A 14918-nucleotide genomic window follows, 5' to 3' on the forward strand; every position below is an offset into this window, starting at 1 on the left:
TGCTTATGTACCGCTAATGAAGCGCCTCTCGTTTCTCTGAACGTAAATTTAGAGACCCAGTGACCTCAGCTGTACCCCTGCTAATAAATAATATTCAATTCATCAGTATGTATGCCACAGCCGTTGGGAATTGTAAGACAAAGTAATGTGGACTGTAATTATTATTGTGACCGGATAGGTCAAACTTTAGAGACTACAAGGCCAGCAAAAGATATTAAACAAAATGTATTCAGTGCAACGTGTGGGCTGAAAGATAGAAGATAGAAGAAAGGCCTCAATGTATTCAACAAAGCTCCTCACATTTCTGTCGCGTGAGGTCAGGAGCAGTTTTGAACGGGACAATATTGACCAGAGTTCATCAGGCGCTCTTGAGATTATGCTGCTATCAAAATATTATTAAAATATTAATTATGCTGTCCCTGCCCCATATGTTGTCCAGCATCAGTTGCAGATCATTGTGCTACAGTGGGAGTTGTGCAGCCAGCATCAGCACCAGGCTAAAAACAATTCATTTCTATGTAACTTTTTATGGTCAAAAGTATGGACAGTAGGCGCAGTCGGCCTTCAGGTCACAATGTTTAATTTGGCTGCCTTTAAAAAAAATATGTAGATAAATAAATAAACACTGGACATCCCTGTTATGAATGGATAACGTGCTTCCACAAAGACTCATTAGATGAATGGATTTAAACTGTTAGTGGGATGACACTATTTCTGGGTTGCAGGACGCGTATTAATAGTCTGCCTAATGCAGATCCATGCAGATGAAGATATATGAGTTCCATATTTGGAGCATCGGGTAATTTTTTTAGCAACGGATAAATAACATGATTTCATTGTGAGGAATGTGTCATGTCCGCGGATGAGTTGATAGAGATTGTGTGAGAGGTTTTAAAGTGGTGTGACAACAATGACCATAACACACTGAATATAATGCAGGATTCAAAGCTCTGTTCTCCATCACACAAACAGACTCTTCATTTTGCGGATGCATGCCATTTCTGTTTATCCCGAGGGGAAGAAGGAGCAGGATTCTGATTTAAAGCCAAGTTTTATTTTATTGTCCAATGAAGAAAATAAATGCAGAAATTGAATTTGGCTGTTGTGTGATCTTCAACAATCCTAAAACTGCATGTAGGAATTTTACAAAACTGTTCTGTTGCCTTTAAACTTGAAAAGTTAAGCAAGTTTAATTCATAAAACCCTGCAGCTGAGTTTTCTGTGACAGAAATCTAAGTGTAGTGCAGCAAGCAGAACATTTAATTTCTGGTTGCAGTTTCAACTACAACATAAGGTGTAGGAGGGCCACCAAATCTGCAGTGCTGGCTTAGAGCCTTCATGGATTATTAAATAAACAAACCTTTTTTACATTAAGATAAAAGCAAACACTTGTCTTGAAAGAGAATTTAACACATAATACATCAAAATGTTAACTTTTCATACACTCTCACAAAAACAATTTAAAAAATGATTCTACGGGTATTCTGCTGTGAAGCTATGGGGAGTATCGTTTTAAAGTCATTTCCCTGAACTGTAACACTAAAGTGGCTCTCAGGTACATCACATCCACTGCAAACTGTACAAACAACATTATATGCAAAACGGTTAGGGGGTTTTGGCAAAGTTTACCTTTTAAAGAGGCTTTATGCATTATACATGAGATTGAGTGACACATGTAATTATCCACCTGTTTTGTTATCATGGAAGGAAAATAAATTAAGCCTGTTTCTGCTGCCTGCTCGTCCCACGTCTGAGGTTAGTTTTATTTTGTAGCTTTTAAAGACTCGAGATCTTGTGCAGTGTATATCATTCAGCACCTATCACTGTTCCCTATATGTGCCATAAACATAGTCCTTGGTACACTTCATGCCAGCAGTGGAACACAGATTCCCTGGTGCATCTTTGTGGAGACTAGAAGCCACTGCTGGCTGTGTCGTAGTCCTTGCTAATGTGGGAAGTGCTGGGCAGGGACTTGAGGTACTCCATGTGCCGCCTGGCGTCCTCCTGGTTGTGTTTGATGTAGTAAATGATATAAGCCGTCACCATGGAGAACCAGCAGAACATGGCCACAAACATGGCCACGTCTGTCGTCTTGTGGTGGAAATTGCAAAAGTTGATCCCCGAGTCCAGGACTTTGATCACCGGTTGTCCCACGTACTCCTCCTGCACGGCCGTGAAGCAGCTGACCTCGTTCACCGTCTCGGGGTCGAGCCTCACCTCCCGCAGCACCTCCTGCAGAGAGCAGTCACAGTGCCAAGGGTTGTGGGACAATCGGACACGGGCGTGCAGCTTGGCCAAGGTTTCTCTGGGCAGGCTGCTGAGGTGGTTGTTGGAAAGATCCAAGGTCCGCAGGCTCTCGGAAATCCCTTGGAAGGCGCCGACCTCCACGCTGTCAATGGCGTTGTGAGATAAGTCCAGTTCCCTGAGGCGGGAGAGGTCTGTGAACGTCTCCTTTGGGATGTGTTTGATCTGATTTGATGACAGCAAGAGAACGACAGTGTCCCTGGGCAAGTTGGATGGGATGTTCTCCAAGTTTCTCGAGGTGCACTGCACCACCACACCGTTCCTGTCCGTGCAGTGGCAGACGTTAGGACAAGCATACGCACTCATAGCCACAGACAGAAGACACAATGTCCCCGCAGACAACGGGGAAGCCCAGGAAGGCTTTGTGGACGGCCTGCACCGGTGAGAGGCCTCCATCAGCGGACCGAAATCCGCCCGCCGGTTTGTTTTCCGTCTTGTGATTGGAGGAAACCTGTGACAGAAAGATGGAGAGACAAGAGGTGAGATAGAAGAAGTCCCTACTGAAAGTTCAAATTCAGGAATTTGTTTTGTATTTTTTGCTTTAAGTCTAAAGAAAACAACAACTGCAAGACCTGTGAGATGAATTTTGCAGGCTTTTGATCAGTTTAGTTTATGGCGATATGCTCTTCCAGCACATTTTCAGTGAACTTTCAACATCATCTCCCCTTTTCAGATGCCTTCCTCCTAGCAGGCGTAAGTAAAGTTCACCATTATCATAATAATAGCATATTTCTGTAATTGGATCACTTAGCTCAGGATTTCTCTTTTAAGAAAATGCCAATAAACAAGGTGATGGCTCATCACTATGCAGCAGATAAACTTTGAATCGGTTTGATTAAATGATCTCTCTGTACTCTGAGATGGGAGGCATGTGAGAGCAGTGAAGGTCAGGATGCAAAATGAAATGACACATTTGAAGATTACAATACAGCAGATAAGAAGCAGACAGCTTTTTGATCACTTCATGAATGTGACAAGTTCAAAAATAGCTTCTAATTTCTGCAGGAGTACTAGAATAATAAGCTAAATGTCTCAGTGAACTTGTCCCTGTTTACATGTCCCAGAAACATTACTGAAGGTGCAGGAGACGGAGGGTTGGAGAAGAGCGCATTGCAATTGTTAACTTAATAAAAGCAGAACAGAGGGGAAAGAATTAGTCAAGTTTTATTGATTATACAGAAGATTAATTCTGCTTCAATTTGCTAGTGTTCTTAGTCCACTATAATAACACATCGATATTGTTTTTGGACATTTAAAGATGTCACTATGAGCTCTGGGAAAAACCAAAGTGTACTGAACTGATTTATCAATCCAGAAGATATTCAGCAGATTAATGGATGATAATAAAAAAGTTGCAGCTCTAAAGCACTAAAGAATTTCCTAAAGTTCACTTCAGAAAATTGTTTCGCAGTGGTAACATAGAAATTATATGTTATATAAATTATGAGTCCAGTTAGTTGTGACAAACTAATCTTTAAATGAACCACAGCTAGAAACACATCCATTAGCTAATTTGGGTTTTACATATTTATATTAATTGCGTATTAATTCTATCCTTTATTTAAAATGTCACACTGCACACCTCCACCGCTGCATGTAAGGAGAGTGTTAAAGTGAGTTGAGATCGTACCTGACAGCTTCCCTCTGTCCGGTTCACATCACCGGGCAGTGGAACGGATTCTTCTCTGCGAGACAGCCAGGAGAAATAACACACGACAATCACGAATCACCCCTCTGCAAACAACGCACGTGCAGTAAAAGGCAATAATCCCAGTGCACATAGGTCCCGGTGTTTGGTCGCAGGTTCCATCCTGCTGGCCGGGCAGCTCCAGCAGCTGTGTGTGTGTGTGTGTGTGTGTGTGTGTGTGTGTGTGTGTGTGTGTCTGTCGGTGTGTGTGCGGATGTGCGCACAGGCGCAGCAGTAGCAGTTGAATGTCCGATGACTCTGTCATCCTATTTAACTTGCCCCAGTGGTGGAAAAGTCACGTGAAAGTATTTAGTAATACCACACTGTACTTTACTGAAAAAGAGAAAGGAAAAAAAAAAAAGTACTAGTGTCCAAATATACTTAAAGTACCAGAAGTAAAAGTAGTCATTATGCAGAATGGCTCATTTCAGAGTAATGTTTATTATATCGCGGGATTATCCTTCAACACATGTATCCTTAATGATTTATATTTTTATAAATTATTTAAACTAATAAGTAAGTAAAGTTACCACATGTAGTGGAGTAAAGTACAATATATTTGCCTCTGAAATGTAGTGGTGTAAAAAACGTTAAAAGTACTTGAGTAGATGTATTTAGTTACTTTCATTGTTACACAATGAATACCTTGTATTATTATTATTATTATTATTATTATTATTATTATCATACAGAAGGCCATGCTGCTGCAGCAGATTTGCCCGGATTAAACTACCCAGAGAGGACATGTTGTAGCATGTGGTCAGTGAGCTTTAGAGGTTGAATTAGAGTCAGGATAGCCGTTTCCCTGTTTACAGTCTGTATGCTAAGCTAAGTCCTGCAACTCTCCACCAGGAACAAGCATGAGGAAATCATTTGAAACTGTTGTCCCCGACAGTAATCAGCGTATTGTTTTGCTCAGATGTAAAGGCATGCTGACATTAGTTTGCTTTTTGCTGTTTTTTAAACCTTTTTGCCTAACAGGATGAGTGAGACAACTTATGGGAGAACTTTAGTAACTTCTGACGGACACTCAACATCATTTCTGATGATTACTAGACTAAATGATTGGCTGATTTCTTCTAAACATTAGATTGACTATAAATTATATTTTGTCGCTGCCCTATTTTACAGTCTTCCATCACCTCACTGCAACCGCTGATGTAGCAAATCTAAATGTAATGCTCACCTGCACTTTTGAATGAAACCTAAAACTCTTCATGTCTCCTGTCTGCTCTGCTTTACGCACTTAATTTAATTTCTACTCCCGTTCCTGTCTGTACTGATGCACACTAGAATAAAGTTAACCAGGGAAACAAACTCACCAATGAGCACTTAGACAAGTAAATTGATTTAGACAGTGCAAAATAATTAGGGTACAGTCACCAATATGATATAAGTGCCCCTATAGAATAGAAATGTATTTATTTGAAACAGGGACAATGTACAGATGTTTACAGCCAGGTTATGTCAACAATTTCTAATTTCCACCTGTAGTCCCTATAGGTTCCTAAACTCCATTTTGGTAACTGCCCCCTCCGCCTCCTCATGTTGTGCCTGTGACTGATTACCTGCCCCACCGGTCTCACTCCCTCATTCTTCATAAATATTGATTACAATTGTCCTGCCCTGAAGGAGGACTTCAAAACAGAGCCCTGCACACCCACAACAACAACACACCTCTTGAAGGTACTCCCAGTTGTCCGGCGGCAATGCAAAGGCCACCTGCATGATTAACTGGCGACCATGGGGAGTGTTTAGCCCTGTCAATTTAGCTGAAAGGCAGAAACTTTGATTATATTAACTACTGAGGCCTTATAGCATGTATTCTTTGCAGTGTCCAAAATCCCAAAGCTTGTAAAGGTTCTTGTTGCTCCTGGATAAAAGCTTTACTTCTCGGATGGGAAGTAAAACTCGCCAAGCCATTTGTTAAAACTCTTCCTCATCTTGTTGGTCTCCTGGCAGACTCCCTGCCTGCCTGGCAACCCTTCCCGGGGTCCCAATATGATATGGAGCTGAGCCAATACAGGGACAGTCCGGGAAGCATTATGGACTGTCACAATACACATCTTGAGACCTATTTATCATCAGCAGTCTATTTCCTCTGAGCAGAGCCATAGTCCCGACATCGTTGTCCCATCTGCACTCCCTGCCTGCTTTGTTACAGCTGACATTGTGAAGTCACCCTGTACCCTCCAGTTTATTTTGACCTCTTCAGAGCCACTCTCAGTACATTTGCAGAGACTATCTGACGTTGCACTTTGCTTTCACTCACGAGGGAGTACGCAGCATGTTTTAAGCACTGTGACCCCCATGTCCAAACTCTGAGTGCAAAAGGAAGAAGCCGAGGATATCGCCACACTTAGGACATTTGCATGTTGTCTCCCTTAATGCTTCAACATGAGTCCTTTTGCATTATAGAGAAGGTTGTCTGTAGCTTCCAGCAGTGCTGAGTGAGAGCATGGACCCACTCCAACTTTGATGCCAAGTCTGCACAGGGGCAGAGGATGCCTTTCCATTTCGGGACGAGCCAAGTCGGACAAAGTTTTTAATGAATCGGTATTTAAGGTAAATTGACCGAGGGGGAACAAAGTTGGATCGACTCGAGTTTAGGGGCAATTCTGGGTTACGTGGATTAGAACATCTGGATTTGTGGCCAAAGGATGGAAAAGACTTTATTTTTAACACTTTTTATTTATTTTTAACAAATAAATCATGTTTGCAACATGATACATATAGACAACATATCTCCCTCCCTCCTCCTCCACAATAATTACAAAATGGACAAACAACAAAATAAACAAATGTAAATGACAAAACCACAAGCCCATCATGCATGTCTCTCCCCAGCTCGATTACTTTCTCTGTTTTCCCGTGTGGACATCCAATCTGGCGAAGCGTTATGTAACCCCTTCATTCCTCTATCCTCCTAAAAGAATCTGTGTGGCTGATAAAAGCTGACCTATCAGGTCATTGAGAAGCTGCATGTAAATAAATAAGTGGCTCCAATAGATGACGTAGATTTGAGTTATTTTGGGCTACTCAGTTCCTTTTTCTGCATAGAGAATATAAGGTGACTTGCAGCTGGAAGCTTGAATGGGCACGAAACTCTCTCCTCTACTGTAGAAATGTTATTGGCCCTTTAGCAGTTTAAAGTTCCCATAACATGGTGCTCTTTGGATGCTTTTATATAGACCTTAGTGGTCCCTATACTGTATCTGAAGTCTCTTTTATATAGACCTAGTGGTCCCTAATCTGTATCTGAAGTCCTCTTATATAGACCTTATGTCCCTAATACTGTATCTGAAGTCTCTTTTATATAGACCTTATGGTCCTAATACTGTATCTGAAGTCTCTTTATATAGACCTTAGTGGTCCCTATACTGTATCTGAAGTCTCTTTATATAGACCTTAGTGGTCCCTAATACTGTATCTGAAGTCTCTTTTATATAGACCTTAGTGGTCCCAATACTGTATCTGAATTCCTCTTTTATATAGACCTTAGTGGTCCCCTAATACTGTATCTGAAGTCTCTTTATATGACCTTAGTGGTCCCTAATACTGTATCTGAAGCTCTTTATATAGACCTAGTGGTCCTAATACTGTATCTGAAGTCTCTTTTATATAGCCCTTATGGTCCCTAATACTGTATCTGAGTCTCTTTTATATAGACCTTAGTGGTCCCTTAATACTGTATCTGAAGTCTCTTTTATATGACCTTAGTGGCCCATACTGTATCTGAAGTCTCTTTTAATGTAGACCTTAGTGGTCCCTAATACTGTATCTGAAGTCTCTTTATATAGACCTTAGTGGTCCCCTAATACTGTATCTGAAGTCTCTTATATAGACCTTAGTGGTCCTAATACTGTATCTGAAGTCTCCTTTATATAGACCTTAGTGGTCCCTACTAATACTGTATCTGAAGTCTCTTTATATAGACCTTGGTCCCTAATACTGTATCTGAATTCTCTTTTATATAGACCTAGTGGTCCCTACTACTGTATCTGAGTCTCTTTTATATAGACCTTAGTGGTCCCTAATACTGTACAAGGTCTCTTTTATATAGACCTCAGTGGTCCCTAATACTGTATCTGAAGTCTCTTTCCCAAAATTGGGACAAGGTGAAGACTGGGGGTGTAGCCTTGACCAACTGCCACTTTGCTAGTTTGAAAGCCATGATGTCTCTCTTTCTCATGGGTGGGCCAAATTCTCTGGGCGGGCAAAGCAGAGAAAGGGGAGGTAACCTCACCCCTTATGAGGTCATATAGAGCAAGGTTACCAAGATTTAAGATTCCATCCAAGGTTTAATTTTCTCAAAGGCAGAGCAGGATACCCAGGGCTCAGTTTACACCTATCACCATTCCTAACCACTGGGGGAATGCATATCAATGTTAAAAAAAAACTCATGAAGTGAAGTGCAGAAGAGCTGACAGGTATTTTGTTTTTGCTATGAACAAATACCCTTGCTTAGCAAAGTGCTCTCTACCATTCTGTTATTTAATAGTACGATGTGAAAACATTGTCATGACCTGCGTGGCAGGACTTGAATCCTCAGGCTCACCGTCAGCAGCGGCCTGCTAGACTCTGATATACACTGTATAATTCTGCACTGGATCTCTGCCAATGATTATGGCCAACTTCTAAGACAGCTTTTTGGCTGTCACCAAAATTCTTGATCCACCCTGGAAGTACAGAAGCCATTATCCCACCTGAGACTGTGGGTGTCCCCATCTCAGAAGCTTTAAACATATATTTCCTAGCGTTGTCTTGTGCTCTGTCTTAAGCCGTCAAAGTTCTCTTGAGATAAACTCAGCAGTAAACTGGCCATCACATATGGTCTCACTGCTCAGCCACACACCGTTTATAATAAATAGCTTTCTGCCCTTAAACATCTTCTCCGTCTTAGAAAAAATCCAGACACAGAACAAATTATCCATTGGAAAATCCAGTTCTGTCTTTTTACCTGTTTAATGCTCACAACACCAGTTGGCCCACAGTCTTAGCAGAGATAAAGAAAGTGAACGTTGTAGCTGTTGTTCTGCCTACATATAGTAGGTGCATAATTTGACATTAGAGTGCAGAAGATGGTGTTTTACAGGCTCTGGAAGAGCTGCGTGGGAGCTGTCTGATGTCTAGGTGTTCAACCTTCACTGTAGCAAAGCAAATTGCAGGTTCAAAACCGAGCCTGCCTCCTGTCAAGATGTTGAAAGTCTTTCACTGCAGAAGGGAGAAATCTATGGACCATCTAGGTGTCTGTTGCTGTCTAATTTACAGTGACACATGACCTCCATGCATGTGTGTGTGTGTATCGAAGATACGAGCTGGTTTGAAGTGTCTAATGTATGATTGGTTTATTGAGAATAGAATGAAAAAAAAAACATGTGTTAAGTAATTTATGAGCAACTATAGATATTGAGAGGGAATTACACTGATTGGATGAAGATTTAGGAAATGAGCTCTGGTAATTTTGTGTTAAAATCAAAGTTGCTTGTTTCTCTGTTCAGTTTCTTCTTCAGTTTCAGACTGAACCACTAGGAGTGTCTGCTGCCTCCCCAAATCCTCTATTGATGATGGTATTTCTTTTTCATTCTGAGATACAGAATCCATGTTGAGCGTCATGGTTATTTGGCATCTATTTTACAACGAGACGTCAGAGTTGATCAACCATGCATAAAATGAGTTTCACGTACAGTACCTCCATTATAAATTTCAAAACAAAGCTTTAATCCAGGATTGGCAAGCAGCCCGGTCTGATGAGATAACATCCCAGGGGACCCTTATGAGTGTCATTGGTTTTTTAATAAATCTTACAACTGTCTGTACTGCCGCTAATAAAATAAGAAGTGGCGGGAGAGCACCCTATGATTGGATTGGGCATCCTTAATCATTCTCTAATTGGTACAAAGTCAAATGAAAGATGAAGATAATGGTTGTAATTGCAAGAAATTATAGTAGCATATTATAGTTATTCCTCGTTTTGCTGAAGACCTTTTATGAAACAAGACCTCATAAGGTCCACGAACCCTCCTTTGACAACGAATGCTTTGAACAATAAGCAGCTCTTAATTGTGTCACTGGAGGTAATTAATTGCCTTTGTTTAAAATCTGATAAAAAACATTTGTTTAAGCAAAATTCCAATTACAAAAGAACGTAGATAAGATTCCTATTTTAACAAAGGCCCCTGTCAGCTGATGGCTCGTCATGTGTGCACGTGGATCATAAAGATATGATCTAAAGTCAAAAGAAACCAGAGAAAAACAAGTCAAAGAAAGGAAAAAATGAAACTTTATTTGTTTTTTTTTAAACTTACCAACACTTTGAAATTAAAACCTATGTATTTACTCACAACTAATATAGATCTGCACATAGCAAATAAATCAATCGAAAATAGTTACCAAGTTCTATCACTTTTCCCCAAACTGCAATACACACAAACAAAAGCTGAAAAACAAAAAAACATGTCTAGTTATCCTTTTTTTCCTGCTGTTGCTGCCACATGGAAAGTGAAAAAAGCGTTTTTAAACAAGCTTCACAGCTCTCCTGTTTCTATGCTTATAATAACTGAATAAATAATTGCACATTGCACCCTATTATTGCATTAGTTGCAGTTTGTTTCAAAGTCGCAGTATACTCAGGCATATACACAAATGTAAATACAGTTTTCAAACACTGAGTAACACATGAATATTATTGAAATCACACTGCCATAGCGATCAAATTCATATTACATAAGATCTTTGTCAAATGCACGCACCAACTGAGCTAATAAGCATTAGCAATCCTTTTTTTCTACGTTTAAAATGCTCACACATGTGTACACATGCACTGATAACAGTTGTATCAAAGCCATAATACCCTTGAGGATGTTCTTTACTGGTACAGTACTGTTGGGAAAGAAAGCCCTCTTAGGTATTAGCCAACTGTTCTAAAAAAGCAAGTTTGCCCAAAAAACATTTCCTTTTAATAATTTGACAAACATTCCCATTGAAGTACAAGCTATGACAACTCAAAATAAAATATAAACACAAATTCGTAATTTCAATGCTAGCACTACTACTTGAGTTCACATCAAAATGTAAGAATTATTGCAGAGTAATCAATGACTATGCATGGTTCAGTATAGTGATACAGCATTTGCCCATTTACATAATCAAATTAATGTCATCAAAGCGCTCAAGAGCCAAAGTTACAGGAAAAACTTGACGTTTTGGCAAATAAGACTAGATTGATACCACTCTTACACTCATCTCTAGACCGCTACTTGTGAAGCTACTGCTAGCGACCGGCTAACTCAGTTTAGAACAAAAGACTGGAAATCCTAGCTCTGTTCAAAGGTAACAAAATATGCCTATTTAAACTTCTAAAGCTCACTAATTGACAATAGACGTGCTGTTATGTGCAAAATGTTTTCATGGTCGGCACCACTAACTTAGCAGAGTCTCTGCTGGTTTCTTGGCAACTGGTCCGGACCAAAAAATATGGTTCAGGGTTAAAAGGTTAGGGTTTTTTCCTCAAATGTTAAGCACTTAGAGTTTAATTTGCTTTCTTACAAGAGTCAGCTCCCTGCTAAAGATAAAAGCTACAGCCAGGGGACTCTTAGCTTAACTTAGCTTAGCATAAAGACTGAAAACAAGGGAAACCTGCTAGCCTGCCTCTCGTCATTAAACAAACTTAACATGTTAATGAGGAAGCTTCAGGTGCTGGTAAACTGTGAGCCAGGTGGCCGTTTCCTGCTTTTTCCAGTCTCTATGCTACGCTATAAGCTAACCAGCTGGTGGTCACATCAAGTTTAGCATACAAATATAAGGGTGGTATCAATCTTATTGAACTTCTTGACGAGGAAGTAGATATTTACCAAAACGTCAAACTTTTTCCTTTAATAATTCACTCATACACACAGCAGAGGCTACTGGAAATAAAACAAAAGTAGTGGTTTGTATGAGGAAATTGAGACGCTGCAGAAAGTGTTGGACAGTAGATAATGTGATTTGACAATAACATTCAACAGCTGTTAGTATTATGTCAAAACTTAATTGAGCTCAGCTGATCGGAATTGAGAAGACTCAAGCTGTCCAATAGTATTTAGCATCCTCTATGTAGAACACGCGAGGGATGGTTGAAATACTGAATCAAACCAAATATCATCCACACCTCCCTCTCAAAATAAATACACTACAACAAAACTAACTTAGCTTAAGTTTCATGGTCAACAAAGAAAAAGTCACATGTGCTTCACCACACCATAAATACATACTGGTTCTCCTGAGACCAGTGACGCAGGACTCGTCATCCAACCTGTCCTTTTTTCCCCAAATGAAAACAATTAAGTTGCTGACATGGTCGTGACAATAAAAAAGACATTCAAACCCAAAGCGTCAAATCAACCGTATGACAACAAAAAGACAAGATGAACAATCTTGAAAAAGAGACTGAGTGGTCACGTCCGCCCAGGCCCCGTGGTTTCTCCCCCCCCCCCCCCCCCCCCCCCCCCCCCCCCCCCCCCCCCCCCCCCCCCTTCCCAATGAACCCCTGAACATTCCTTGGCCCAAAAAACACCATTCGGCTTTGTCCAAACGTTTAGGCCTCTTTGCAGCGAAGACTCTGCTTCTTTCCCTCGTTTCTCGCTCACACTAAAAGCTTTCACAAGCACCCAAAAACATGTCGGAGACGAGGGAAGGAAGCCGAAAGGTTCGGACGCAACACTTGGCTTTTAAGTCCAACTAATTCCTCCCATTTCAGAGGCAGTCCAGAGTAAAGTGTTGAATAGTCTATTGCATGAGCGCCGCGTAGTCGACTATTGTGCTAAATCACAATACTCCTTGTACAAAACAAATACAGTATAATAATAAGTTAGTAAACAATCATTTAAATGTTCAGTTAATGTTTTAGCCACTGTTATTCACGAATTCCCATTCATGCATCTATATACTAATAATCGGTGTTGATAGAAGAAGGCTATGTCGGAAAGTTTTCCATTTGGGCAGGGAGTAGGACTAGACGTGAATGGCCAAAAATGCTGAAAACGTTTGCGGAAAAGAACAGGAGATATAATAACGTTGAAGACACTGAACAGGTTTTACTCAAATGCACAACAATACGACATTGAAAACATGCAATGTAAGCAATAATGTAAATATAGGAAGTTAACACGAGAAGGGAGGCTCTAGGAGTGATACCATTGGCTTAAAAGGGTCATGTGATGCAGCAGAGAGTCATGGGTAGAGATTGGATTTGTAAGTAGACAAAGATGCAAATTAGGACAAAAGCAGAACGGTCCAATTTTTTTTCTTTTGAAAATATATTATCAAAATTTGATAATTTGGCTACATCCCACCACACACTCTGCCGATAGCATCACTGCGCAGCTGTAATACGCAAATAACTATGTTCTACAAAGATTCTTGACCTTTTTACAAGTACTTTTTATACTTTTATATGATGTTCTATGACGCAGCACTGACAGAGAGAAAGCAATAGAGAGAAAAAGAAGAAATATTAACACAAGTTGTTCCTAATAAACATTCAACATGCTTCAACAGTTCTCTAAAAAACCTAATCAACAGAGAATTTCTTTTTTTTTGTTAACTTAATTTGGCTCTCTGAAATAAAAATGAGCGCCCAACCATCCCTGACGTATAAATAACTTTGAACCAGGGCGGGGAGGCGGTCAGGGTTTTCGGAGAGCCAGAGCCAGAGTCCGAAGGGCTTCATCAGGGTTGTCTGCGGTAGTCAGTCATTGGAAAGGGCCAAACGGAGGAGCCAGTCAGGGATCTCAGGATGTGGTCATGGAAGATGGGTCATTCCACATGGCCGCCACGTCTCTGAACCTGAATGGGGATCGTTGGAAAGTAAGTAGTCATTTCTCTTTTTCCTACAAGCAGCCTGCATTTCACCACAAATTGGGGCCAACGTAAAGTGATTTTGTTTGATCGTGTCTGACAGTTTTCTGTAGTATCATGCATCTGTTCTTGTCTCGGATAGCCAGACCTTCCTCCACAGCGCTGCAGAGGAGGGTCTGGCTAGTCCACACAGCGTTCCGGGATGGGAGAAAAACGTGCTCTGGTTTTTTGGTATTTCTGTAAACCAATCACAATTGTTTTGGGCGGGGCTAAGCGCCGGACGGAGCCACGGTGCGCTGCAAAATAGCCTCGGGAAGGAAGTTGTTTTGGAGGAACATGTGTACGTTCAAAAGTAGTTTTAGTCGTGCAAAAGGAAACTCTGATTGGACAGATAGTCTAGCTAGCGGTCTGGATTTTCACTGCAGAGATCTGAGGACCAGGTAACCATAGTCCTCAGATTGGACAGATAGTCTAGCTAGCGGTCTGGATTACACCTGCAGAGATCTGAGGACCAGGTAACCAAGTCCTCAGATTGGACAGATAGTTTAGCTAGCGGTCTGGATTACCGCAGAGATCTGAGGACCAGGTAACCATAGTCCTCAGATTGGACAGATAGTCTAGCTAGCGGTCTGGATTTACCCTGCAGAGATCTGAGGACCAGGTAACCATAGTCCTCACAAATTCACCAGAGTTTACAACGCCAACACACAGAAAGCGGAAGGTAACGGACATCTGGCCCAAAAGAGTGACATCCGGCTGAATTTCTGGCGACAACGGAACAATCTTGGAAATGAAATGTTGTGGATATGGACTACATCTTTATTTTTGACAGTTTTACTTCAAGTCATTAAGCTCTGACCTTGCATTGATGAGGTACTGGGCCAGGCTGATGTTGGCGGGGGTCCCTGTGATGGTGATCTGGCGCTCCGATGACCCTTCCATAGCGTTAGCAATTTTGATCTGCGCCCCAGACATCTGACGGATCTCGTTGATTTTGGTTCCCTGGCGTCCGATTATGCAGCCTATTAGCTGGGAAGAAAATGGTGACGGGACTTAGGATGGCCAGAATACATGGAAGACACATTTTCAT

General features: G+C 41.0%; 2 protein-coding genes across 7 annotated transcripts in view; both read right to left on the reverse strand.

Annotated features, from left to right (window-relative positions):
* Window positions 1-1302: 1302 nt before the first annotated feature.
* On the reverse strand, window positions 1303-4162 carry LOC116673881 (leucine-rich repeat-containing protein 3). The gene is made up of 2 exons (XM_032506232.1): window positions 3935-4162; window positions 1303-2755 (listed from the first exon to the last, which is right to left on the reverse strand). The coding sequence occupies exon 2, from the start codon at window positions 2698-2700 to the stop codon at window positions 1912-1914; it is 789 nt and encodes a 262-aa protein (XP_032362123.1). The 5' UTR covers window positions 2701-2755; window positions 3935-4162; the 3' UTR covers window positions 1303-1911.
* An 8450-nt stretch (window positions 4163-12612) lies between these two features.
* Window positions 12613-14918, reverse strand: part of LOC116673879 (poly(rC)-binding protein 3) — a 23107-nt gene continuing 20801 nt past the window's right edge. For all 6 annotated transcript variants that reach the window (XM_032506227.1, XM_032506230.1, XM_032506229.1 and 3 more), the window contains 2 exons: window positions 14688-14857; window positions 12613-13816 (listed from right to left, as the gene is read on the reverse strand). In XM_032506227.1, coding sequence (XP_032362118.1) covers window positions 13762-13816; window positions 14688-14857 — 225 coding nt within the window. In that variant the 3' untranslated portion in view covers window positions 12613-13761. The remainder of the gene's footprint in view (window positions 13817-14687; window positions 14858-14918) is intronic.

The sequence above is a fragment of the Etheostoma spectabile genome, chromosome 24 (genome assembly GCF_008692095.1).
Source record: "Etheostoma spectabile isolate EspeVRDwgs_2016 chromosome 24, UIUC_Espe_1.0, whole genome shotgun sequence".
NCBI classification, from domain to species: Eukaryota; Metazoa; Chordata; class Actinopteri; order Perciformes; family Percidae; genus Etheostoma; species Etheostoma spectabile.